The 25,686-nt window shown below is 40.9% G+C and overlaps 1 protein-coding gene across 1 annotated transcript; it reads left to right on the top strand.

The window, feature by feature from the left end:
• Positions 1-879: 879 nt before the first annotated feature.
• On the top strand, positions 880-3,501 carry LOC107813475 (cysteine proteinase RD21A-like). Its single transcript, XM_075241753.1, has 5 exons — positions 880-884; positions 977-1,211; positions 1,393-1,530; positions 2,095-2,150; positions 3,294-3,501. Exons 1-5 carry the CDS (start codon positions 880-882, stop codon positions 3,499-3,501), a joined length of 642 nt encoding a protein of 213 aa, XP_075097854.1.
• Positions 3,502-25,686: the final 22,185 nt, after the last annotated feature.

Raw genomic sequence — 25,686 nt, 5'->3', positions numbered from 1 at the left:
AGTGATGAGGAGGTTAAGGGTATATATGATATATGGTTGGCGGAACATGGGAAAACATATAATGGGCTACGAGAAAAGGGGAAAAGATTTGAGATTTTTAAAGATAATTTGAGGTTTATTAGTGAATATAATAACTCCAAGAATCGCACATACGAGCTAGAATTGAACCGGTTTGCTGATCTCACTAACGAGGAATATAGGGCCATATTTTTGGGTACAAGGAGTGGTGCTAGGCGCCGCCTTGTTAAGTCCAAGAACGCTAGCCAACGTTATGGTTCTCGGGCTAACGAGCATCTACCTGAATCTGTTGATTGGAGGAAGAAAGGCGCAGTTGCTCCTATTAAGGACCAATGAAGTTGTGGTACATCCTTCTCTTTTTTCTTTGAATGAGTATTCCTACTTTTTATTATTCCAGTCAATATTCTTTCTTGCTAGAAGTGTAGGATGTAACCTTTTGGTACGTAGATGTGCATTTGTTATATACATTAACTACAAAAAAAATAAAAAAATAAATTAGCTATGAACTTTGTCGTTGATTTGTCGATAAATCGCTCGTAGCTAACAAATCTGTCACTAATCTATCGCTAATTCCTATTTTCTAGTAGTGATTTATAGCGGAATAAAACTAGCAGTAGATAAGAATTCAGTTAGCTTGCTTCCCCAACATCAGTAGTTGTTGCTCTCGTTAGTGAGAGTAACATATAATAGATTGTTGTTGAAGACATAGTTAAGTATAAATTATGTTCTCGCTAAAAGTTAAACTTTTAGTTGGAATAATCATACACTTCAACATGGTATCAAAGCAGACAGAGATAGTCCTGAGTTCGAGTCTCATGACCGCCTCTCATTATAAAAAAAGAATCAAGCCCTCGCGTAAGAATGGCGTGTTGAAAATATAATATATAAAATGTGAAATATCCAAGGGTCGTACGTAGACCTTTGAAAGAAGTGCCTGGATTGTGGATTGTATTTACAGGGAGCTGCTGGGCTTTCTCAACAGTGGCTGCAGTAGAAGGCATAAACCAGATAGAACAGGAGAAATGATCACTCTATCGGAGCAAGAATTAGTAGATTGTGACAGAATTTACAATGATGGTTGTGATGGTGGGCTAATGGACTATGCCTTTGAATTTATCATTTCCAATGATGGTATTGACACTGACACTCACTATCCCTACAAGGGCATCGACTACACTTGTGATCTTGTTCGGGTAGGTTAATTCCTTCGGCCGCTCCTTTTAAGTATAATTTTTTTTACGTTACCAGTATAGTTTAATCTGTAATAACAAATTAGTGACCATTTTTATTAAGCCTCCAAGTAATAATTTTAGATGACCTGATTGTATAAATATTATATACAAAGTTAAACTCGTTTTTATTGAAATGTTACAGAAGAATGCAAAGGTTGTTAGCATAGATGGATATGAAGATGTGCCTGCAAATGAAAAATCACTTCAGAAGGCCGTGGCACATCAACCTGTTAGCGTAGCCATTGATGCCTCCAGCAGGGCTTTTCAGCTTTACTCCTCGGTAATTCATGACCTTATAATCTGATGTCCAATTTTTGTAATAAGTTCTCAACCGCCCTCACACAACAATAAAATTACCTTGATGATAGAATTTATTGTTATAAAATATAAATTATACTAGGTAAATCTTAGTTCAATTACTATTATATTAGATAAAGTTCAGTTGGCACTGTTATATTGGAAAAGTTTAAATCACTATAATGAGATTTTCACTTAGAGTGTATTTGATATGACAAAAGTCATATCCAAAATATTTTCCTAATAGTACATAAAGTTTAATGATGATAGGTGAAACTAACTCAACTTTTGTTGTAATTACGGAAACAAAACAAAAAAAAAGAATATAAAAAACGAACCATGAGAACAATTTTTAAAGATACTAATTATATATTTATGATAGATTTGCAACTGCCATCACAAAATAGTAAATACTTCGATTCTTCATATTTACTGACTTAAAATCGTAAAAATTGCACGGGGCGTCTTATTTGATCGCTCCCATTTAATATATACCCATTTTTTTAAAAAAACTTTTAACTTGTACCCACTTTTTAAATAACTTCAGCCCCCTTTCTCCTCCTCATTCTCCTCCTTCCTTTTCTTCTTCTTTCTTCTTCTGCTGTTGGTGCAGATTATTTTTTAGGTAAAATTTCTTTTAAACTGTTGGTGCATAGAAGTTAAAACTTTCTTTTGTACCTTTATATGATTAAAAAAGAAATTATTTTCCATAGTTCTTTTTGTGAGTGAAAACTATCAAGATACCATTGTTAAGTGACGACATCTTTGCATTTTAATCGTATTACGAAGCTCATTATTTGTTCTCGCAATCAGGGATGATTAATTTGTATTTATTTACTTCTTTTTTTTGGGGTTGTTTTGATAAATATTATTAAGGTGAAAGTTGTTTCTTGTAAAGCTAAATTGAGTATGCTAGCACATAAAAATTCTTGAGCCCAGTGCTGAGATTTTACCCCAAAGATTTTTAACAAACTAACAGGTTGTTTGATGGATGGATCCCCAGCTTATTTGAGCAGATCCTATTCTCAAGCTAGCTTCCAAATAACTTCAGCTCTAGAGCTGAAGTTCGACAGTTACAAAACAAAAACTTCAGCTCTAGAGCTGAAGTTTGCCAGTTATAAAAACTAAAACTTCAGCTCTAGAGCTGAAGTTCGCCAGCTACAAACAAAAACTTCAGCTCTAGAGCTGAAGTTTGACAGTTACAAAACAAAAACTTCAGCTCTAGAGCTGAAGTTCGACAGTTACAAAACAAAAACTTCAGCTCTAGAGCTGAAGCTTACAAACAAAAAGCCAGTTACAAACAAAAACTTCAGCTCTAGAGCTGAAGTTTGACAGTTACAAAACAAAAACTTCAGCTCTAGAGCTGAAGCTTACAAACAAAAACTTCAGTTCTAGAGCTTAAGTTCGCCAGTTACAAACAAAAACTTCAGCTTTAGAGCTGAAGTCCGACAGTTACAAAAAACAACTTCAGCTCTAGAGCTGAACTTCAGGCCCGGCTACTAGAATGCTGAAGTTTTGCGTGATTGCCTTTGTTACTTCAGCCCCGTCTGCTGAAGTTATGCGAAAAAGAGGGTACGTTTGCAATATTTTTTGTAAAGCGGGTACAAGTTAAAACGTGGCTCAAAAAACGGGTATAGATGTAAATGCCCCTTAAAATTTTGGTATATATTTCGGACATCAAGGCATATTTAGCGGGTAATGCGGAACAGAATTGGACCATGGTGTGGTGGTAGTTGGCTATGACAGGGAAAAAGGAGTAGACTATTGGATTGTGAGGAACTCATGGGACACCAATTGGGGAGAAGATGGCTACATCAAAATGGAGCGTAATGTAAAAGACACAAATTCTGGCAAGTGTGGAATTGCTATGGAGGCATCTTATCCCATTAAGAATGCCAAAAATAAAAATACTGTTGGAGAAGAGGATAACATAGGCTCTGTCTCAAGTGATTAGAGTTATTCGCTACCCGTGCTAATGAGAGGTACTTATTTGACTCAAAAGATATTGGAATCTTTTTGAATAAATCAATTAAAAAATATGAAGGGGTAAATCTCACTCAACCATAATAAACTCTAGATCAATAAACTAATCGGAAAAATAATACATGAGATGAGATAAAGGTAACCAATCTTATTGAAATTTTCGTTATGGCTCCCATTAATCAATGGAGGATACCATTTTACATATTTTCTTGGAGAATACTTCGTTCTTCTTTTCGTTATCAAGATTACAGAAGAGAGAACTAGGAAGAGAAATAGAAGTGAAAAACCGCGCCCCTTTTACTGAAGGTTTTCCCCTACTATATATCGTTATGGGACCTTTGGTATGTACTTGGTCTGACGCTCTTTCACACTATGTCTGCCTTAGTCGTCCCTGTCACACCTCCTTTTTGCGCGCCCGCCCCGGAGGGTAAAATGCGCGAGAGAGTTTTTCCAATTTAAGTGACAATATTCGAAATGAGATTATTTATTTAATTCAGAGTCGCCACTTGGGAAAGGTTTGGCTTTTGGTGTCCCAAGTCACCGGTTTATCTTGAATCCCAAATCGAGGATATTTTCGACTTTCCAAATGAAGTCTGCGAACTAGAAATTCTAAGTAAGGAATTCTGTTGACCCGAGGGAAGGTGTTAGGCACCCTCGAATCCCGTGGTTCTTGCACGGTCGCTTAAATTGTTATAATGGCTAAATATCTAATTTAAATACATGTTATGACTTATGTGCTTTTATTAAGTTTAAAATGCTTTTATTATTATTTTTTTTAAAGAATTGCAACGTCGTGAAAACGCATCTCGAACCAAGTCACAATCAATGCACCCGTGGTTGTTAATACATTCCGACTCCGTTGAGATTTTGAATTTGGGTCACATAGATGCGCACCCGAATTTAAGAAGGTATTTTGATTAAAATCGCGCCTAAAGAGTCTAGCGCGTTATTATCTTTGGGGAAGGCAGTGAAATTCACTAAACAATCCATCCCGAATTCTAAGTATTTTATTACGGCCAATTATTGAGGGCCCCGCAATTTGCATTTTTTATTCGGCGAGGCTCGTCTCATTTTTTGAAAGGGTAAACCTACAGCGACTATATTTTTTCTATTATGTTTGTCTCTAAAAATGAAGGAAAATATACGCTAATTAAATTAACATGCTTGACCAGCTCCGGCCTCTTATTAATTATCAGATTAATTATTTATGAGGCGGGGAATTATTTCATGCCTTATTTCATTAGCTAACATGCTTTTAAGTTGATAAAGAAAATTGCATACAAGATTAATAAAATGCTAAACTCACGCTAAACATTCTTCAAGTTGAATTTAAACTAACTCATTTAAACGAGACTAATGGAATTAATTACTAGAAGATGCTACTAATGGAATTCGAACCTTGTCCTATAAACTGCCTAATGGAGTCCGATAAAGTTAAAAACTCAAAAGATTAAAGCTACGTTGCATTCGGCAAGGTTAAAAGCCACCCGCCCTATATGTACAAAACATGATTGGAGATGAAGTCTAATTATCAATATACTAACTACTTGTACATTCCACTAATTACATAGCTATATCATGTATACTACTAAACAAACTACATATCACAGTATTAAACAAACTAAGTTTCAATTAAGTACATGACCTCATGCATTTTCCGTTGACTTACAACCTTAAAGAATCATACAATCTATTAAGACTTTATAAGACTTATAGTTACAAAACCCAGCGATTAAAAATTCTTCGCTTCTTTCATTTCATACTCATTGTTACTGCTACATCAGTGTGAAATTCGAATGTGTACCTGGATGTTGAAACAACAAGAAGAAGGAGAAAGTAGAAAAAATCAGCAGCAGCAAAGAAATGGCAGTAGCAACAACAGTAGTAACGAACCAACAACAATACCAATTCCAAACCAGAAACAACACTCCAACAAAACCCGAAATGATTTGTAAACCCAAAAGCAAAAATCAACACCCAAAAGACTCAACTGAACTTTGAATTATACCAAAACTGGACCAATAGATCTCGGAAGAAGTTCCAGAAAATTGAAATCAAACTGGAATGTCAACTTCAACTACTAAACTCGAAACTGAATAGAAAAATTCAATTGAAGAGTCTCTCTGTTGTTTTGGATGTCAACTCTTTTAAAAACAAACTCTTTTAAGTCTCAAATGATGTCCCTATTCTATCTCCTTTTCTGATTCTTTATGTTGCTGAAAACTAAAGGGAGATCGATTTTTAGGGATGTTTTTGATGGCTGAAAACTGTCTAAAACGCCTCTCCTCTATTTCTGATTGTTCTGCCTCCTCTTTTTTTATATAGAAAGGAAGAAAACTCCTTTCAAGACAGGCTGCCCAGGACTTAAAACAAGCCTTAAAGGCTGTCATCTCCACTTAGGGTGGTCTAGGCATGGGGTTTCTTCTACTTTAAACTGCTAAAATTCAGAAAAGCAGTGGATACCCTGCTGTACAGCAGGTTCCACTACCATTCTCATGTGCATCTTCAGCCTTTTATTATTAAACTCACCTTACACCTGACTTCTCATCTGTAAAGCTGTCAGCCAGGGTGTATTTGCACTATAGACTACTCTAATGGTTCAACCCATACTCAAACTGGCAGTCCACTTAACTTAAACTCTGAAATTTTCATTAAAATTGCAGCTATAACCAATCCTTAAGTGGTTCTTGATTCAACTGAACAGGCTAAACACAGTGTAATCAATTCTAAAAAGCCTCAGTAAACAAGTCAACAGTACGAGTCATATTAATACCATTCCAAACTGAAACTAATTGACGACATGTATCGAATCGACTATGTGAATTACAACGCGCACAAATTAATAGCAGATAACCAAACTTGAACAAGCACATGATATGATTTCATGTTGACAGGCATGGGGATTTGTGGAAAACTTAACAGATTGACGGAACTTATTCGACTCGATTGCACAAACTGCAATTATACGTAATAAACACACAGAAACAAATTCGATCAAATGAAGACCCGAGTGAGATGGGCAGAATAGTTGACATAATTGGAAACAGATCAAACTGACATTCAAGCATACGAACAAACAATAACAAAACAAAACAACATGGAATTAACAAAGAAAAGAAGAAGAAATACCTTAAAGGGTTAAAAATCAGATGACCATGTCTCGGATTTTGAATCGAACCTCTTTTGGGGTTGAACGGACTTTAATCGAAGTGTTCTCAACTGAGAACACTTCGATTAAGGTCTATTAGACCCCAACCTTCTCGTTTAAATGGACAAAAACCTCAGATTCTGGATTTCTAGGGTTCTTTAGGGCGGATTTGGGACTCGGGGTTTTCTGGTTAGATTCGGACCAAACCAAGCTTGGTTTGGTCACGAGGGAGGTCAGGGGAGTAACTGGTATGGATTTGGGGTGGGGGGGGGGGGGTTTGGCATGGGTTGGGGTCCGGCTCGAATCTTCAAACGAAGATTCGAGACGGTGGGGGAAGATTCGAGACCCATGGCTTGTGGATCTGTGTTCAGGGGGTCGAGGTGTACTAGGGGTGTTAGTCTGGGGGTCACCGGCATTGTTGCCGCCGGGTTTAGGGTGAGGGGAAAGGGGGGCGGCACTAGAGTTCTAAGGGGGTGTCTAGGAAAGGGACGATGATGAGAGGGGGAGGGGGTCTAGCTTAGGGCGCGGGGTGAAGGGGGGCATGCTTATATACAGGGTGAGTGGTTTGATCTTGGCCGTTGGATCATCGATGATCAACGGCCTTGATCTTTCCACTGAAAAGGGACGGCGTCGTTTTGGTCTCTGTAGGTATTGGGTCGAGGATGGTGCTGGGTCGGGTTGGCTGAGATGGGTTAGGGTTTGTGATCTTGGCCGTTGATCATTCTGAGATCAACGGCCCAAATCAAGCATAATAAAGACGACGTCGTTTGGACGTCCCTGAGGCCAACTGATCTAGACCGGGCAACACAAATGCTTTGGGCCCAATTTTGGGTCCAATTTGAAATGGCCCAATCCCAATTTTATCCAATTCAACTTATTTCTTTTCCTTTCCCATAAAAATCTGAATTTACAAAATTCTAAAAATATTATAAGAAATATAAAAAATCAAAATTATATCACAAGACACCAATTGATTTTTAGTAATAATTAACACACAATATCAGATATTAATTAAACAAAAAATCAACCATTAAACGATAAAACGAAAAAAATTAACAAGACAAATATTTTTGTGATTTTTTATTCATTCAAAAACCAAATATGACTTTAATTAATTCCTAATAGTAGCAAAAGATCCCAGCTTTATGCGCGACATATATTTTTGTATTTTCAATTGATAAAACTAAACAATCACAGATAAAAACTACAAAAATGCCAAGCAAATTCACAAAAATTTGTACCACAAAGCCATTTGTTTTATTTATTCTGGATTGAGACTCATCCCGTAGGTCGTCTCAATCCATGCACCTCGAGGTCAGACCTGCTGAGACAACAAAACAAACGAACGAAATTTTCTGCCCCAGTTTCACTAGGAAAATTTCGTGAGTTAACTGCCATGAAAATTTACAGAATTGATGAGGGGATTGGGAACCTCATGTCTAAAAAGCGCAACTCAGGGATCAGAGCCCTGATGTTGCAAAAGGTACAAATGCGCAACTCAGGGATTGGAGCCCTAATGCTGGCTAAAGGAAAGTTGCTCAACTCAGGGATTGGAGCCCTAATGCTGGCTTAAAGAAAAATTGCTCAACTCAGGGATTGGAGCCCTAATATCGGCTAAAAGAAAGTTGCTCAACTCAGGGATTGGAGCCCTAATGTCGGCTAAAAACAAATTGCTCAACTCAGGGATTGGATCCCTAATGCTGGCTAAAGGAAAATCGCTCAACTCAGGGATTGGAGCCCTAATGTCGGCTAAAGGGAAATTCGCTCAACTCAGAGATTGGAGCCCTAATGTTGGCTAAAGGAAAATGCTCAACTCAGGGACTGGAGCCCTAATGCTGGCTAAAGGGAAATTCGCTCAACTCAGGGATTGGAGCCCTAATGTTGGCTAAAGGAAAAACGCTCAACTCAGGGATTGGAGCCCTAATGTCGGCTAAAGGGAAAACGCTCAACTCAGGGATTGGAGCCCTAATGTTGGCTAAAAGAAAACTGCTCAACTCAGGGATTGGAGCCCTAATGCTGGCTAAAGGGAAATTCGCTCAACTCAGGGATTGGAGCCCTAATGTTGGCTAAAGGAAAAACGCTCAACTCAGGGATTGGAGCCCTAATGTCGGCTAAAAGCAAATCGCTCAACTCGGGGATTGGAGCCCTAATGTTGGCTAAAGGAAAGTTGCTCAACTCAGGGATTGGAGCCCTAATGCTGGCTAAAGGGAAATTCGCTCAACTCAGGGATTGGAGCCCTAATGTTGGCTAAATGAAAACTGCTCAACTCAGGGATTGGAGTCCTAATACTGGCTAAAGGGAAATTCGCTCAACTCAGGGATTGGAGCCCTAATGTTGGCTAAAGGAAAAACGCTCAACTCAGGGATTAGAGCCCTAATGCTGGCTAACAGGAAAAACGCTCAACTCAGGGATTGGAGCCCTAATGTCGGCTAAAGAAAACTGCTCAACTCAAGGATTGAAGCCCTAATGTTGGCTAAAGGAAAAACGCTCAACTCAGGGATTGGAGCCCTAATGGCGGCTAAAGAGAAATTCGCTCAACTCAGGGATTGGAGCCCTAATGTTGGCTAAAGGAAAATGCTCAATTCAGGGACTGGAGCCCTAATGTTGGCTAAAGAAAAAATGCTCAACTCAGGGATTGGAGCCCTAATGTTGGCTAAAAGAAAACTGCGCAACTCAGGGATTGGAGCACTAATGCTGGCTAAAAGGAAATATTGGGGATTCTAACTAACCCTCTTTTTTTTGAATTTTCTTCTTACTTCACTTTTTTCGTTTTTTTTATATTATTTTTCATCTTTTGTTTAGTAAAATGCAAGAAAGGATTTGGGGAAACTTCCCTGTTGGGTTGATTCTTTATTGCAAAGCTGTTTCTTGCATTCGCGTATTTCTTTTCCTTTTGGGCAGCACCTGCTTCTTGCACGGTTGCTTTGGATCACACCTGTTTCAATTTTCCAAACAAAGAACAATTGTCAGTTTGAAAATGGTGGTTGGTTCGGTGGCCTTGATTGTTCCAATTGCTTTGTCCCGTCCTTATTCCTGTTGAGAAACTCTGTCATTGATTGGATTCACAGGCGAAACCCTTTTAAACTGCTCAGACTCGCATTCCCGAATTTTGTGATGATTTGCCCGTGTAAGGCTTTGGTTCTTCCATCCCATTCTGCTTGGGGATTTATACCGAGGCAGACTCAGTGGGGATTTTTATTGGGGAGACTCTGTGGGGATTTGTACAAGGCACACTTGTTGGGGATTTGCTGGGGCAGACTCTTTGGGGGATTTTACAAGGGGAGACTCTGTGGGGATTTTTACAAAGGGAGACCCTATGGGGATTTGTACAAGGGAGACCCTGTGGGGATTTGACGTTTTTTTTGTTTTTTTTTGTTTTTGGGTGTGTGTGTGGCTTTGCTTCGAAAGCAATCAACATCATGATCAATCGGGATTGGACAGACGTACCACTGAAGCGGGGTATTGTATTTACTTCTTACTAAACGGAGCTCCGTGAAACCGGTCCTGCCACCTATTCTTTCCAGCACATTTGGAATTTGGGGTTAAAATGAAAGGGATTCAAAGAAAGGTAAAACAAAGAGCGGAGAAAACGAACTTTAAAAGAGAAGTGTCCCTTTTGGGACAAGAAAGACTTATCTGAGGCAATATGCTGACTTTAAATTGACATGACATGCTTTTTGGACTAGATGCCCGATCTTCGCGAACTTGCATTTCCTCCTGAACCAAAACGGATTTATGTTCTCAAACCAGTGGAACCTTGCCAAAACTTTCTGAGGTGGAATCATCTTTTCGGCCGACGGCGCCCTTTGCGGGTTTTCGCTAGTCGACCTCTCTCATTTCTCTCCTTGTTGTCGCTTGATATCACTCTTTGCGAGTTTTTACTAAACAAGCTCTCTCATTTTCGATTTCTCTGCTCCCATCGCCTCACGGTGCCCGAAGGTTTTCACCGACAAGACTCTCTCGTTTTGTTTCTCTTAATTTGAATGTACCGGCCTCCAATCATGATATCTCTTGGCTTCCCCTGCCTTTGGCAATTGATCCGAAGGACTTGTGCTTGGTTAAAGAATTGTAGATGAAACTACAACTTCTAAACTATTTGGTATGCCCCGGTTTCAATTTCAGGGTAAATTGAATTTTATTTTTGGTGTGACTGAACCCCAGGGAGAGGCTGCCTACGTATCCTTTCGGAATCAAGTCAGACGTAGTTCAGGCTCAATCAATGTTTTTTTTTACAAAGTAGCCAAAGAAATGTAACCGGCTCAAAAGGGCTTGTAGAGAGAGTTGATAGTGTTTGGGGTGGTGGGAATAAAACCTTCATCATCTCAAATGTGCCAAGACCACTGAAGTAAAACTCAGACATAGTACCTTTTGACGGCATCCGCATTCACTGCTGTTTCAGGATCATTTCCTTCAATATCACCCAGATATAATGCTCCTCTCGGCAATATCTTCCTGATGATGTATGGGCCTTTCCAATTAGGAGCAAATTTCCCTTTCGCTTCCTGGTGATGTGGCAGAATGCGCCTTAATACCAGTTGCCCTACTTCGAAATTTCTGGGTCGTACTTTCTTATTGTAAGAACGGGCCATTCTTTGTTGGTACAACTACTTGTGACAAACCACGGCCATTCGTTTCTCGTCGATCAAAGTCAACTGCTCCAATCGAGTCTTAACCCACTCGCTATCTTCAATTTCTGCTTCGACAATGGTTCGGAGCAAAGGAATTTCTACCTCTGCTGGTATCACAGCCTCGGTCCTATAAACCAATAAGTAAGGGGTTGCCCCTATTGATGTGCGTACTGTAGTGCGATATCCCAGCAATGCAAAGGGTAACTGTTCATGCCATTGTCGGGAACTCTGGATCATCTTCCTCAAAATCTTCTTGATGTTCTTGTTCGCTGCTTCAACAGCGCCATTGGCCTTGGGCCGATAAGGAGTGGAGTTCCTATGCGTTATTTTGAACTGTTCGCATACATCCCCCATCAAGTAACTATTCAGGTTTGCTGCGTTATCTGTGATGATAGTTGCAGGAATACCAAAACGACAGATGAGATTTGAATGTACAAAATCCACCACAGCCTTCTTAGTGACTGATTTGAGAGTGACAGCTTCTACCCATTTCGTGAAGTAGTCGATAGCGACCAATATGAATCTGTGTCCATTTGAGGCCTTTGGCTCGATCGGACCAATGACGTCCATGCCCCAAGCAACAAATGGCCAAGGTGCAGACATGGGATGCAGTTCTGTGGGAGGTGCATGAATCAGATCGTCGTGCACCTGACACTGATGACACTTTTGAACGAAACTAAAACAATCATTTTCCATGGTCATCCAGTAATAACCCGCTCGAAGGATTTTCTTTGCTAAAACATACCCATTCATGTGGGGCCCGCATACTCCCGCGTGTATCTCATGTATGATTCTTCCTGCCTCCTCAGCGTCAACACATCTTAACAAATTGAGGTCTGGGGTTCTTTTATACAATACCTCGCCGCTCAAAAAGAAACCACCTGCATGCCGCCTAATAGTCCTTTTTTGATCTCCAGTAGCATGTTCGGGGTATTCTTGTGTCTTCAAGAACCTCTTGATATCATGGTACCATGGCTGGGTACATGATCCTGCCTCGATTACATTACAGTAACCGTGTTTTTCCCTGATTTGGATTTCCAAGGGATCGACGTGGGCGTTTCCTGGGTAGGGTAACATTGAAGCTAAGGTGGCAAGTGCATCCGCTAGTTCGTTGTGACACCGCGGGATATACCTGAACTCTATTAATTTTGAAATGCTTGCCGAGATCCTCCACGTGTTGTCGGTAAGGAATAAGCTTGACATCCCGAGTTTCCCATTCACCTTGGGCTTGCCGGATAATCAGGTTAGAGTCCCCCATAATCAATAAATCTTCAACATCCTGATCGATCGCCATATGCATGCCCATGATGCAGGCTTCATATTCAGCTGTATTGTTCGTGCAAAAGAAGCGCAGCCTAGCTGTAGCAGGATAGTGCTGACCAGAGGGTGAGATCAAGATTGCCCCAATTCCTACACCTTTGGCGTTTACGGCCCCATCAAAGAACATCTTCCAAACATGAGCGTTTTCCGAGACTACTTCTATGGTGTTTATTTCTTCATCTGGAAAATAAGTACTCAATGGTTGGTATTCCTCATCAATCGGGTTTTCGACCAAATGATCTGCTAACGCCTGGGCTTTCATTGCCGTGCGAGTGACATATACTATGTCAAATTCCGTGAGCAAGATTTGCCACTTGGCCAGTCTGCCAGTAGGCATTGGTTTCTGAAATATGTATTTTAAAGGATCCAACCTGCTTATGAGGTAAGTAGTATGAGCTTGGAGATAATGTCTCAATTTTTGAGCCACCCACGTCAAAGCACAACACGTTCTTTCCAACAAAGTGTACTTGGCCTCATAGCTGGTGAATTTCTTGCTCAAGTAATAGATCGCCTGCTCTTTCTTTCCGGTTATGTCATGTTGCCCGAGGATGCAACCGAAAGAATTTTCCAGGACTGCCAGATACAAGAACAGGGGTCTTTCTGGCTCTGGCGGGACCAAAACTAGGGGATTTGAAAGATATTCTTTGATCTTGTCAAAAGCTTCTTGACACTCAGCCGTCCATTTGATCACTGCATCCTTCCTCAATAGCTTGAATATAGGCTCACATGTGCTAGTCAGCTGGGCAATGAATCGACTTATATAGTTTAACCTGCCCAATAGACTCGTCACGTCTTTCTTCGTTCTTGGAGGAGGTAGATCTCGGATAGATTTTATCTTTGTTGTATCTAACTCGATACCTCTCCTGCTTAATATGAAACCCAAAAGCTTGCCTGATGGGACTCCGAAGGCGCATTTAGCCGGGTTCAGCTTCAAGTCATACTTTCTCAGTCTCTCGAAGAATTTCCTCAAGTCTTGGATATGATCGTCCTGAGTCCTGGACTTGACTATCACGTCGTCCACATACACCTCTATCTCTTGATGTATCATGTCGTGAAAAATGGCAGTCATGGCTCTCATGTAAGTTGCCCCAGCATTCTTCAAACCGAATGGTATAACCCGATAACAGTAGGTACCCCAAGGTGTAGTGAAGGCAGTTTTCTCGGCGTCTTCTTCATCCATCAACACCTGATGATATCCAGCGTAACAATCTACGAAGGACTATATCTCATGTTTGGCACAATTATCAACAAGGATGTGGATGTTGGGCAATGGGAAATTGTCTTTGGGACTCGCCCTGTTCAAATCTCGATAATCCACACACACCCGAGTCCTCCCATCTTTTTTCGGCACTGGAACTACATTCTCCAACCACGTGGTGTACTGGACTACTCGAATTACTCCTGTTTTCAACTGCTTGGTGATTTCTTCTTTAATTTTATCACTGATATCAGTTTTGAACTTTCTCTGCTTTTGTTGAACTGGAGGACAATCAGGGTGAATTGGCAATTTATGCACCACTAGATCAACACCTAATCCTGGCATGTCATCGTATGACCAAGCAAACACATCTTTAAATTCAAAAAGGAGTTGAATTATCGCGTCTCGCATTTTATCGTCCGTGTGGATGCTTATTTTGGTCTCTCGGATTTCTTCAGGAGTTCCCAAATTAACCGGTTCAGTGTCATTCAGATTCGGCTTAGGTTTATTCTCAAAGTGTTCCAATTCTCGATTTATTTCCCTAAAAGCCTCTTCTTCGTCATATTCCGGTTCTTGGTTCATTATTTCACAATTAAATAGCTCGTTGTGATCTGGGCGTGAAGTCCGCAAGCATGTCATATTATTTAAAGCCGCATTATTATAACTGAAAGGAAAAGATAAAGGAAAAATAGCAAAAATCAGAATAAAGGAAAAAAATGAGGAAATACTGATTTTTATTCCTTGGAATTTGGAAGATAACAAGGTTTATAATTCAAGAACTCAAAACAAGAAACTAAAGAAAAACATCCGAGTTACATCCTGGGGATAACTCGTGATGTAGGAAAGGTGGCAGGACAGGTCTACCCGGACTCCTGCCTAGTTGGGAACGGCGTGGCCTCCCAATTTCGAAGCTTGGCATTTGGCCCCACATATAGCATCTCAGCAGTGCTTGTGCCTTCTCCCGGTTGGACCATGTGAGCTTCGTAGAGCATTCCTCTCATTGCTCCACATATTTCTTCGATCTCTTCGGCCGTAAAAACCTCGTCGTCCTCTTCTTCGATGTATTTCGGTCCGACGAAAGTCTCGTATAAATGTGGCAATGGTCGAGGCAGCTTCCAACCCTCATTTTTCCTCTTCCTTGCCCACTCTTCATCTTTTGGAGTGGGTTGAAAACCTATCCCAAAAAGTTTCTTAGTGGAAGGCAAGGTGATGGGTTACATTATTCCTTGCAGCGTTCGTCCAAGCACTTTCCCTGGCCTGAATCCATGTCGGATCATTTCTTTAGCCACCATGATTGAGGCGTAGGACAGGAAAGGTTGGGGGCAAGGTCTTCCTTCTTCATACTGCTCCGCTAGCACAACTTCGAAAGCCTGATAAACCGTGTGCTCGCTCCCTTCCCTTGCTTAAAGATATGGGATGGATGGGTCCCGATAAATAGACTGTTCGTCTTCTCTGTGGACCACAATTTCCCGATCTTCGTATTCAAACTTCACCATTTGGTGAAGAGTGGAAGGTACAGCCCCTACCACATGAATCCAAGGTCTGTCGAGGAGAAAATTGTAAAACGTATCCATATCAAGCACCTGGAAAGTTATTTCGAACTCCACCGGTCCTATAGTCAACACCAAGTCTATTTCCCCGAGGGTGTCCCTCTTGACGCCATCAAAAGCCCTTACGCAGACATTATTGGGGCGAATTCTTCCAGTCCCAATTTCCATTCTCTGCAGCGTGGAGAGCGGACAAATGTCAACACCTAAACCTCCATCCAACATTACCCGCTTGACGTAGTAGTCTTCGCACTTAACTGTCAGATGTAAAGCTTTGTTGTGAGCCGCTCCCTCTGGAGGTAATTCGTTCTTGCTGAAAGAAACCTGATTAACTGCGAAGAACCTTTCCGTCATCCGTTCCAGTTGTTCAACTGAAGTCTCAGCCGGTATGTACGCTTCGTTCAGGGTTTTGAGCAAGATCTTCTGGTGTTCGGCCGACCTCATCAGCAGAGATAGCATAGACACTTGCTCGGGGCACTTGCGTAACTGATCCACCACATCGTAGTCGGGCATTTTCATCTTTTGGAAGAAAACTTCCGCTTCTTCAACGCTTACAGGCTTCTTGGGTGGGAAGCGTTTCCGTGTGGCGTTGTTTAACTCTTGAGTGTTTGAATATCTTCCAATGAAAGTATTCTCCGGAAGTTCCCCCGTGACTTCTCTGCCTTTGTACGTAACCAATGTTCTTTGATAGTTCCACGGTACTGTGGATGGGTCTGTCATTGACTTCTGTGGTACGCGTCCGATAACCACTGGCTCATTCAGCCAAGGTGGTTGAATCATCCCCCGGAACACATAGGCCCCTTTCGGTACGTACATTGGTTTTGCCCTTTTGACTTCGAATCCCTGCGGCTTCTCTGTTCGACCTCATGGAACGTAAAGAACTTCATTCCTCGCAAGCACCATCGTCACTGTCTTTGTCTCAACCTTCTCTTCGAGCTCAACCTTGACAGCACTAGTCTTCTTTTCCCCTTTCTCTAGCTTCGGTGCGGTTTTAGGCTTTTACCCTGCATCGACGATGGCGATTATAGCTTTTAAGGCATGATCCAACTCTTTGTCCTAACAAATCATTACAATCAACGACCCGTTATTGTGAGCGGGCAACAGATTGTTAGTCACATTTGGGACCTCCTCGTCCCTCAGTACTATCTTCCCCTGCTCTATTAAGTTCTTAACCACCCTTCTCAAAGTCCAACAATCATTTGTATCGTGCCCTTCTGCTCCCGAATGATAAGCACACCTAACACCGCCTTTGTAAGCAGGTGATGCCGGATTGTGCCTTGTCTGAGGGACTGGTTGTAGGAAACCCATCTGGACTAGATTTGGGAATAAGGTAGAATATTGTTCGCCGATGGGTGTGAAAGTCCGTCTTCTAGGTAGTTCCTGAGGGCGGAAGTTATTTTGAGGTGGCTGTGGATTATAGTGGTTCCGGTAAGGAGGCTTATTTCTAGGAGGTGGAGCTTGGCCTTGATTGGCTTGCTGTGGTGGATGGACATAGGGCTGGGTATTCATGACCATGTAGGGTTGAGGAGCATAGGTCACATTTTGGTGGGGATAGTAATGCTGTGGGGTTCTTTCTGGAAAACGGGGCCTGGGATTACGATATTCCCTCGCTTCTGATGCTGCCATGGACGTTTCTTCCTTTTTCATTCCTCTTGCCATTCCTCCGGACCCACTTTGGACGGCTTGGGAGGTTGCCCTTATGGCTGCCTGACTTAAGATTCTACCCGTTTTCAAACCATTCTCTACCATCTCCCCGATCTTGATTGCTTCCGCGAAAGGCTTTCCCATGGCTGACATCATATTCTGGAAATAGTCTGATTCTTGAGCCTGGAGGAAAGTAGTTACCATTTCTATCTCGTCTATGGGAGGTTTTACCCTTGATGCCTGCTCACGCCATTTAATAGCATATTCTATGAAACTTTCTGAGGGTTTCTTCTTCAAGTTTGATAGAGAATTTCTGTCCGGTGCGATGTCAATATTATACTGAAATTGTCTCATAAAAATCTCTGGCGAGATCATCCCATATATGCCATCAAGATATGTCTTGGTCCATATACCACTCTGAGGCTATTCCTACGAGACTTTCCCCGAAGTATGCCATCAACAATTCTTCTTTGCCGTCGGCTCCCCGCAATTGGTTGCAATACTTCTTGAGATGAGCAATGGGGTCGCCGTGCCCGTCATACTTTCAAACTTTGGTGTTTTGAAACCCACGGGTAGGTGCACGTGAGGGAACATGCATATATCGGTATAGGAAACACTCTTCTTCCCGCTTAAACCTTGCATGTTTTCAAACTCTGCTCGAGGCTCCTCATCCTTTTTGCCATCTCATCTTGTTCAGAAGCTTTGGGGTTTTGATCTTGCCCAGGTGCAAACTCGTATTGAGGTTGTTGAGGATGAGTGCTGGTGGTGAACCGAGTTGGTTCCAGTGAGAAGGATGGTGCTTGAAATGTGAATGAGGACGAGTCAAAATTCGGCTTGTGTGTAGTAGGTTGTGCCACGATTGGACAGGGCGGTGCAGTGAATATGTTCATAGCTACATCTGTTGTTGACATCCGGGGATAAGAATCAGAGGGTGATCCAGCAGAGTGGGCTGAAATGGCCGGGTAACCGAATGGGGTAGTTGGATAGCTTATGGGGAGGTTGGAAGTCCCACTTGTCCTGGAGAACAACTCAGGGAACTCAGGGATTACACTCGGTGGCTCTTTTCCATTATTCCAGTCATCCAACATTTCCAACATGCGGAGCCGTAGGATTCTGTTTTCCTCAGCAGTCGCTGACTCGGGAGTTGGGATGGCCGAGATTGAACTCTCCTCGGAGACAGGAATTGTCGGCAAAGGAATTTCTGAAGACATCTCTATACTTCCCTTTGATCTTGTGAAGTAAGTGTGGATACTCCCTCTCGACTTAACGACGGGCAACTGAACACTTCCTTTCGACCTCGTGAAGTATGAATGTGAGGCCAGACCTCCACCGAACCAAACCACCTTTTCTAAAAACTTGGAACTTAGCAGCAAGCAAACGGTTAGTTTGAAACAAATAACAGATAGGTAATCTCACGTTGGGGGCGTGATGCACCTATATAGTTAAGTGAATTTCTACATGTTTGCAACGAAGACATGCGTCATTCCGGTTTCTCTTTAGGCTTCCCTTTATTTATCATGTATTTTTTAATTTTTTATTTTTATTTATTTTATTATTTCCTATTATTATTATTTTCATTATTTGCAGTTAACAATGTGACCAGATCCGATGAGGATTGCCTACGTATCACGATGCCGCGTGAATCAGATCATTACGTAGTTCAAAACAGACGAGTGCGAAAAGAAGCATTTTTTTATTACTAAAACCATCTAGTACAAACTAACATTTTTGAAAAAGGGAAAATAACAGACTTGAAATAATTAGAAACTCAAACAACTACTAATACACCCTGATACGAAAAGACAGATAGAAGATGCTAAGACTGAAAATACAGACTCGACCTATAAGTACATTAAAGTTTCAAAAATTGGCGCCCGTGGGGCATCGTTCGGCCTTGACGCGGTCTTATGGGTGAGGTCCCTTTCAAGTTGTTCCAGCTCATACATGGTTTGCTTGACATAAATCATCACTGCCGAGAAAAAGGTAATGCTAGTCATATCTTCGCATCGTAGACACCTTCTGATGATGGCATGGGCAATGGTCTTAATCTTATCCCTGGTTTGCCTCTTTTCTATGAGTAGGCGCTCTATTTGATCATTACGGGCCGTCAAAACCCGAGAATCCTGGAGATATTGATTTTGCCACTGCTGAATTTCTACTTCCATCTGGGCCAGTAGATCGTAGCAACGTCTATTTTCAGCTTCGAAGGTTCGGGCTTGCTCAGCTGCTCTATCCTCAAGAGTGACCACCTTTCTCTTCAAATTGGCAATGGTTTGCTTGTGATCCCTTTTCAACTGTTGCAGGTACTGGTTACACTTTTCTGTTCTTTTTGCCCAGTGTGCTTTGAGTCCTGCTATGGTATTCTCAAGATTTTCCGACTCACTCCGGCGTTTTCCATTTTTAAATCTTTTATCAATCGTTCATCCGACCGGCTCCTTTGTTGGTTATCAGCGGCTATTCTCATCTGTTCGATCTGAGCCCTGAGCATATCGTTTTCCTGGGTCAACCTGTTCTTTTCTCCCAGATCAGTAGCAACTTGCACGTTGTGCTCATATTATAGACCTTCGACTTGTTGCTTTAATTTGCTGATTTCGACACGATAGATTCTTTCTTTTGCTAACTAATCCCATTGCTTTTGTGATGACTCGGCAAAATTCAGGATGTGGGGTCTTTTAGCTCGCCTTTCGTGTTCAAGTTCTCTTCTGTACCACGCAAGGTAACCTGGTGCCATTTCACTTTTGGTCCGATCCTGCACACAAGTATCCGCTTTCAAATATTGACATTCATTCCAGATCTGGCGGACTTTTGCTTCAGGAAATTATCCGTCAGGGCTAATATCAATTGTTTGAGCACTAAGATCTTCCTCGTATGGCACTATCTGGCATCTCCCGAGTTGTCTCAAAACTCGATAGGGCACATAAGGCTGAATTCTCTTAAGTCCCATTAGTAGAAAGTGGGTTCTAGCCGCCGGCATATACATAACCTCATCAACAGGCAACCATCCCAGTGTCCACTGTATTTGGCTGGCGGTGAGAGTCTGAAAGAATGACGTCCATGCCGTGACTCCTTCGGGCAGACTGACCTCCTTGGTTCTCGTGTGAAACTCTTCTATGCAAGTTTTCTTCAAGGAACCATGACTCAAAAGCTAGGAACGATGGCAGAGATGTTCAGTCATCCATATTTGTAGCAGTAAATTACACCCTTCGAAGAAATTCCCCCTGGCTTTGCAGGCTGTGAGAGCTCGAAAGATATCAGATACCACCATAGGCGCGAGAGTACTTTCATTCTGAGTGAGCAAAGTACTGACGACCCCGGATATTTTCAGATCAATATTTCCGTCTTTCCTCGGAAATACCAGAAGGCCCAAAAATGTTATCATGAAAGCCACCCGTCTGTGCTCATCCCACTTCTGACGATTACCTTTGCTGCATAGCTTGTTAACCGGATTATTGAATCCTCTTACATGACCATATCTGTCGTATATGAAGCATGGATTACAAAAACCTGCGGCCAAATCCGGGTTATGGACCATCCTGGGTATCTTTAATGAATCTAGAAATCGATGCACCGTGACAGCTCTTGGGGCAACCAGGTATTTTTGCCTTAATGGAAGTTCAGCATTTCCGATGTACCCAACTATTTCCTCCAGAGTCAGGGTGAGTTCAATATCGGAGAAGTGGAAGACATTGTGCGCTGGGTCCCAGTAGGTGACCAAAGCTCTTATGATATCTCCCCGAGGCTGGATTTCCAATAAACCCGTGAGACCTTTCAGATATTTCTTGACCTCATCTTGCCCTTTAACACCTAGATCATTCCACCATAGCCGCAACTTGACAGGGATTTTAGTCATTATCGAAAAGCGTTCATTTTGCATTGTGCTCATCCTGCACATTTATTTAGGTGATTTAAGCAAAAATGATTTGACTCGAAAAATGATTCGACTATTTTTTTTTGAAAAGAGAGATTCGAACACGGCCTTTCAGCACTTCGGGGATGAAGATTTTAAGGTTGTGTGGGTTAATCGACCCAGACTCTAAAGGATGATAGAAAGTGGCCGTTTATGCAAAGTAAGCCTTCCGCCGTCCGTTTCGGGAACATTTGGCTATTTTTGACAAAAACAGTCACTTGATTTATTTATGACTCTCTTTTTTCAGAGTAGTGGCCCGACATGGGGAACACGACCTCACAGAGCCTCGGGGACGAGGATCCTAAGGCTGTTGGGCAAATTGGTCAGAATTCAAAAAAAATGACCAAAAGCGGCTGTTTACGCGAAGTCAGCCTTCCGGCGCGTCCCTTTTGGAACCTTCGGCTACATTTGACAAAAGCGGCATCACCCGACTCATTTATGATGAAATTAAAATTCTGACATTTTGGCTCTTTCTCAAAAAGGGGAGGTTGGACCCGATGAGGGTTGCCTACGTATCTCATACCCTGTGAGAATCAAACCGGCGTAGTTCGGGCTGATCAGAAATAGGGGAAACAAACTAAATCCCTTTTTTTTTGAATAAAATCTTTTAAAGAAAAGGAGGAAAACTATTTTCTGGATTTTTATATATATTTTTTTTGAAAAGAGACGAAGACTAAGGAAATATTTTGAATTTTAAACTTCTTTTCACTCTTTTTTTTTTGAAATTTCGAAAATCTTTTAAAGAGATACTACAAATGGAACAATATATTTTCACCCTTTTTTTTGAAATTTCGAAAATCTTTTAAAGAGATACAACAAATGAAACAATATTTTTTTGAATTTTGAATTTTCCCCTTTTTTTGTTTACTTTTAAATAAATACCTTTTTTTTGGGTTTTGAAAGTGATTAAAAGGAATTTTTTTTATATGTTTTCTTTTTTATAAATCAAACTAAAAGACAAATTTTGTTTTCATTTTATTTCTTTTTTTTTAGAAAACTCCGGCGAGGTTTTGATACTACTTGGACATTGGTTTTATTTTTCTAAAAAATAAGTAATTATCTCCCTACGCTGCTATTTTCTTTTTTTTTTGTTAAAAGTTTTTTTTAGAAACCGGTCAGCATGCAGAACTGAAAATGCGCAAAACAGACGGGATGCAGCAGGATGGTCTTTTCATTTCAGGTTGCCTGTCCTAGACGGATCCAACCCCTGTGTTGAGTCCCCTATGTCAAATGCAACATGATGCAAATAAGCATTCCTATTAGGGATCCGACATGAGGTTTTGTTATACTATGTTTATAACCTGGGTATATGTTCTAGACTGTGTACCCGAGCGGACAACTCGAGTCGAGGAGGGGGCTACGTACCGGGGACCCCCGAGATCGTCCGGCTTTGTAACTTGTCCGGCCTCTTTCTTATTTCAGGTATTGACACTAACAAAATAGGGAGTCTCGACCAGCGAGCTTCTCCCCGGAGGTAAGAAGAGAAGGGTTTCGGCACAGTTTATATACAGTTCAGATAATATCAAAGCGGTAAAAGACAACAATTAGCACGTTATGCCAAAACATGTAATAAAGATCAGATAATAAAGCCAAATATAATAATTATTCTAAGATCGAATTCTTGAACCCTAAACCAAAGGTTCTGGGTTAGTTCCCCAGCAGAGTCGCCAGAGCTGTCACACCTCCTTTTTGCGCGCCCGCCCCGGAGGGTAAAATGCGCGAGGGAGTTTTTCCAATTTAAGTGACAATATTCGAAATGGGATTATTTATTTAATTCACAGTCGCCACTTGGGAAAGGTTTGGCTTTTGGTGTCCCAAGTCACCGGTTTATCTTGAATCCCAAATCGAGGAAATCTTCGACTTTTCAAATGAAGTCTGCGAACCAGAAATTCTAAGTAAGGAATTCTGTTGACCCGAGGGAAGGTGTTAGGCACCCCCGAATCCCGTGGTTCTAGCACGGTCGCTTAAATTGTTATAATGGCTAAATATCTGATTTAAATACATGTTATGACTTATGTGCTTTTATTAAGTTTAAAACGCTTTTATTATTTTTTTTATAGAATTGCAACGTCGTGAAAATGCATCTCGAACCAAGTCACAACCAATGCACCCGTGGTTGTTAATACATTCCGACTCTGTTGAGATTTTGAATTTGGGTCACATAGATGCGCACCCGAATTTAAGAAGGTATTTTGATTAAAATCGCGCCTAAAGAGTCTAGCGCGTTATTATCTTTGGGGAAGGCAGTGAAATTCACTAAACAATCCATCCCGAATTCTAAGTATTTTATTACGGCCAATTATTGAGGGCCCCGCAATTTGCATTTTTTATTCGGCGAGGCTCGTCTCATTTTTTGAAAGGGTAAACCTATAGCGACTATATTTTTTCTATTATGTTTGTCTCTAAAAATGAAGGAAAATATACGCTAATTAAATTAACATGCTTGACCAGCTCCAGTCTCTTATTAATTATCAGATTAATTATTTATGAGGCGGGGAATTATTTCATGCCTTATTTCATTAGCTAACATGCTTTTAAGTTGATAAAGAAAATTTCATACAAGATTAATAAAATGCTAAACTCACGCTAAACATTCTTCAAGTTGAATTTAAACTAACGCATTTAAACGAGACTAATGGAATTAATTACTAGAAGATGCTACTAATGGGATTCGAACCTTGTCCTATAAACTGCCTAACGGAGTCCGATAAAGTTAAAAACTCAAAAGATTAAAGCTACGTTGCATTCGGCAAGGTTAAAAGCCACCCGCCCTATATGTACAAAACATGATTGGAGATGAAGTCTAATTATCAATATACTAACTACTTGTACATTCCACTAATTACATAGCTATATCATGTATACTACTAAACAAACTACATATCACAGTATTAAACAAACTAAGTTTCAATTAAGTACATGACCTCATGCATTTTCCGTTGACTTACAACCTTAAAGAATCATACAATCTATTAACACTTTATAAGACTTATAGTTACAAAACCCAGCGATTAAAAGTTCTTCGCTTCTTTCATTATACTCATTGTTACTGCTACATCAGTGTGAAATTTGAATGTGTACCTGGATGTTGAAACAACAAGAAGAAGGAGAAAGTAGAAAAAATCAGCAGCAGCAACAGCAGTAGTAACGAACCAACAACAATACCAATTCCAAACCAGAAACAACACTCCAACAAAACCCGAAATGATTTGTAAACCCAAAAGCAAAAATCAACACCCAAAAGACGCAACTGAACTTTGTATTATACCAAAACTGGACCAATAGATCTCGGAAGAAGTTCCAGCAAATTGAAATCAAACTGGAATGTCAACTTCAACTACTAAACTTGAAACTGAATAGAAAAATTCAATGGAAGAGTCTCTCTGTTGTTTTGGATGTCAACTCTTTTAAAAAACAAACTCTTTTAAGTCTCAAATGATGTCCCTATTCTATCTCCTTTTCTGATTCTTTATGTTGCTGAAAACTAAAGGGAGATCGATTTTTAGGGAGGTTTTTGATGACTGAAAACTGTCTAAAACCCCTCTCCTCTCTTTCTGATTGTTCTGCCTCCTCTTTTTTTATATAGAAAGGAAGAAAACTCCTTTCAAGACAGGCTGCCCAGGGCTTAAAACAAGCCTTAAAGGCTGTCGACTCCACTTAGGGTTGTCTAGGCATGGGGTTTCTTCTACTTTAAACTGCTGAAATTCAGAAAAGCAGTGGATACCCTGTTGTACAGCAGGTTCCACTACCATTCTCATGTGCATCTTCAGCCTTTTATTATTAAACTCACCTTACACCTGACTTCTCATCTGTAAAGATGTCAGCCAGGGTGTATTTGCACTATAGACTACTCTAATGGTTCAACCCATACTCAAACTGGCAGTCCACTTATCTTAAACTCTGAATTTTTCATTAAAATTGCAGCTATAACCAATCCTTAAGTGGTTCTTGATTCAACTGAACAGGCTAAACACAGTGTAATCAATTCTAAAAAGCCTCAGTAAACAAGTCAACAGTACGAGTCAGATTAATACCATTCCAAACTGAAACTAATTGACGACATGTATCGAATCGACTATGTGAATTACAACACGCACAAATCAATATCAGATAACCAAACTTGAACAAGCATAGGATATGATTTCATGTTGACAGGCACGGGGATTTGTGAAAAACTTAACTGATTGACGGAACTTATTCGACTCGATTGCACAAACTGCAATTATACGTAATAAACACACAAAAACAAATTCGATCAAATGAAGACCCGGGTGAGATGGGCAGAATAGTTGACATAATTGGAAACAGATCAAACTAACATTCAAGCATACGAACAAACATTAACAAAACAAAACAACATGGAATTAACAAAGAAAAGAAGAAGAAATACCTTAAAGGGTTAAAAATCAGATGACCATGTCTCGGATTTTGAATCGAACCTCTTTTGGGGTTGAACGGACTTTAATCGAAGTGTTCTCAACTGAGAACACTTCGATTAAGGTCTATTAGACCCCAACTTTCTTGTTTAAATGGACAAAAACCTCAGATTCTGGATTTCTAGGGTTCTTTAGGGCGGATTTGGGACTCGGGGTTTTCTGGTTAGATTCGGACCAAACCAAGCTTGGTTTGGTCACGAGGGAGGTCAGGGGGGTTCCTGGTATGGATTTGGGGGGGTTTGGCATGGGTTGGGGTCCAGCTCGAATCTTCAAACGAAGATTCGAGACGGTGGGGGAAGATTCGAGACCCATGGCTTGTGGATCTGTG

Source organism: Nicotiana tabacum, chromosome 21, assembly GCF_000715075.1.
Source record: "Nicotiana tabacum cultivar K326 chromosome 21, ASM71507v2, whole genome shotgun sequence".
NCBI lineage: Eukaryota > Viridiplantae > Streptophyta > Magnoliopsida > Solanales > Solanaceae > Nicotiana > Nicotiana tabacum.
This window is presented reverse-complemented; position numbering and strand designations above follow the sequence as displayed.

Excerpts from the sequence above, each read along its gene's own strand:
- LOC107813475 (XM_075241753.1), top strand. Across the intron at positions 1,531-2,094 it reads CTTTTCAGCTTTACTCCTCG|CCCCCTTTCTCCTCCTCATT; the intron begins GTAATTCATGAC and ends AAATAACTTCAG. Across the intron at positions 2,151-3,293 it reads TTCTTCTTTCTTCTTCTGCT|GGAAAAAGGAGTAGACTATT; the intron begins GTTGGTGCAGAT and ends TGGCTATGACAG.